The sequence below is a fragment of the Monoraphidium neglectum genome (assembly GCF_000611645.1).
Source record: "Monoraphidium neglectum strain SAG 48.87 unplaced genomic scaffold scaffold01191, whole genome shotgun sequence".
Lineage (NCBI taxonomy): Eukaryota > Viridiplantae > Chlorophyta > Chlorophyceae > Sphaeropleales > Selenastraceae > Monoraphidium > Monoraphidium neglectum.
Window position 1 is genome coordinate 1 of NW_014012437.1, and position 2,173 is coordinate 2,173.

The following is a 2,173-nucleotide window of genomic DNA, read 5'->3' on the forward strand; positions in this document are numbered from 1 at the left end:
GCCTACGGCGCGAGGCCCCGCCCTCGCGCCTGCCCTTCCTGGGCCGCGGCCTCGCAGCGTTCACGCCAAAGCTGCCGCAGGCTGAGGCGCAGCGCCTGGCCGGAAGGTGCGGCCCCGCGCGGGCGGGACGCGGTGCCTCTTTGCCTGCTAAGGGCTTGGACGGCGTCAGTGCAACCTCGGCGCCCAAAACGATACGCCACACCCCGGCTCCTGGTCCCCCGGACCTCGTTTGAGCTCCATGCCGGCTCCCAACCCTTACAAGCCCGCGGACCCCTGCCTGCGCCGCAAACAATCCCCCCCCACCCCGGCCCTCCCCCTTCCCCCCTTCAAACAGGCTGGAGGTCTCCTTGTCCAAGGCGGGCCGCGCCCACGACCCCTCGGACGACGGCTGGAGGGACGCATACGCCTACCTGGAGGGACTCAAGGTGCGGCTACGCTTCGTTTGGGAAGGGGCCAGTGGGATGGAAGGGAAACGGGTGCCTTGGAGGGGATGGGAAAGGGGATGAGGCGGGACTGTTGGGGGGGCGGATGCGGGGGCCATCGGGGTTGGACTGGGCTGGGCTGCGCTGCTGGGTTGGGCACACGTGATGATGTGCGGGGTGGGTGCGTGAGTAGGAAGAGGACGTGTGCCTGAGGCCAAACCTGGGGAAGGTAGTGCCAGCGCTTGGGGGGAGGGACTTTCTTGCTGATGCGTGCCCCGCCACGCGGCCCACCCTGCAGAGCCGCGGCACCGGGGCCAAGGTGGCGCGCGGCGCCCTCAAGGCGGCCGGCGCGCGCAGCAAGCCGCGCTCACACGTCGGCTTCGCGGCTGGCGCGGGCGGGGCGGGCGGCAGCGGGCGGCGCCGTGGGGCTGGGCGCGGCAGCAAGGCCGGCGTGGCGAAGCGCCGGCGGCGCGCCGAGGAGGAGGGGGAGGATGACGAGGATGAGGAGTCCGAGGAGCAGGAGGAGGAGCAGGAGGAGGAGGAGGAGGAGGAGGAGGAGGGGCAGGAAGACGAGGAGGAGATTGAGAACCCAGATGATGCGGGCGGCGCTGACGAGGCCGGCGAGGACGACCAGCCGCCCAACTCCCAGCGCGGCGGCCGTGTGCGCACCCAAGGTAGCTTCTCAAGCGGGGGGTGGGGGGTTCGCGCGCCCCTGGCACTCAGGGATGGAGCATCATTGCGTGTCATGCCCTTGCATATGCAGGCGGCTTACCTGCCTCGCTCTGCCCCGTGCGCGGCAGCCGCTCGTCCGCTCACGAGCCTCCCGCGCCCTTTACCCACCCCACAGCCCTGGCGGCATCCCCTGCCCCCGCCCGCGGCCAGCGCGCCGGCGCCGCGCTGGCGGCCACCACCCCGCCGTCGCTGTCGCGGCGCCAACAGCTGCGCGCGGTGGACGCAGACCTGGGGCCGCTGCCCGGCACGCAGGACAAGGAGGGCGCGCACAGCCAGGGGCGCGGCGGCAGCCAGCGCGCCGCGCGGGCTGCGGCGCGCAGCAGCCAGGGCGCGGGCGGCAATGCAGCTGCGCAGCGGCGCGGCCGGCAGCAGCAGCAAGAGGAGAACGATCGTGCGGAGTCGGGTGATGACGGGGGGCAGGGCGCTGACGAGGACGGGGACGTGGTGATGGCGAGCGCGGAGCAGCTGCCCCCCTCTAGGCCCAGCCAGCGGCAAAGGCAGCGGGAGCAGCAGGCGGCAGCGGCGGAGGAAGAGGCGGGCGACGAGTCAGAGGAGGAGGGACAGGAGGAGGCAGAGGATGCTGAGGAGCAGGAGGAGGAGCTGGAGGAGGGTGATGATGAGGAGGAGGAGGGCGACTACAGGGAGCAGGCGCCGCCGTCTCAGGGCCGGGGCCGGAGGGGCGGGGGCCTGGTGGTGGAGAACAGCCAGGGCAGCCTTGCGGTGCAGGTAGGCGCAAGGCAGGGGCCTTCAGCGCAGGGAGGTCTGGGGCGGCAAGGGGGGGGCTGTTGCACCCGAAGGGCGCAGCGGCGATGCTGCTCGTAGAGAGACCCGCCTCTTTCATGTCCCTCGACACCAGCACTCCCCAGCACCCTGCTGTACGACACCCCATTCTCTGCCCTCCTGACTCACCACGCCATTTTTGAGCGCGGCCTCAGCCCCACCACGCCCTCGCTCCAAACGCTCCCGCCACGTTTCAACCACACCACCACCCCCCTCACTCCCAACCACCTCACACCCCC

General features: G+C 72.0%; 1 protein-coding gene across 1 annotated transcript in view; it reads left to right on the plus strand.

The window, feature by feature from the left end:
• Nucleotides 1-587: 587 nt before the first annotated feature.
• Nucleotides 588-2,173, plus strand: part of MNEG_6974 (hypothetical protein) — a gene marked incomplete at both ends in the record, with an annotated part of 2,173 nt that continues 587 nt past the window's right edge. Inside the window, 3 exons of the mRNA XM_014044551.1 lie at nucleotides 588-599; nucleotides 721-1,083; nucleotides 1,305-1,880. Coding sequence (XP_013900005.1) covers nucleotides 588-599; nucleotides 721-1,083; nucleotides 1,305-1,880 — 951 coding nt within the window. The remainder of the gene's footprint in view (nucleotides 600-720; nucleotides 1,084-1,304; nucleotides 1,881-2,173) is intronic.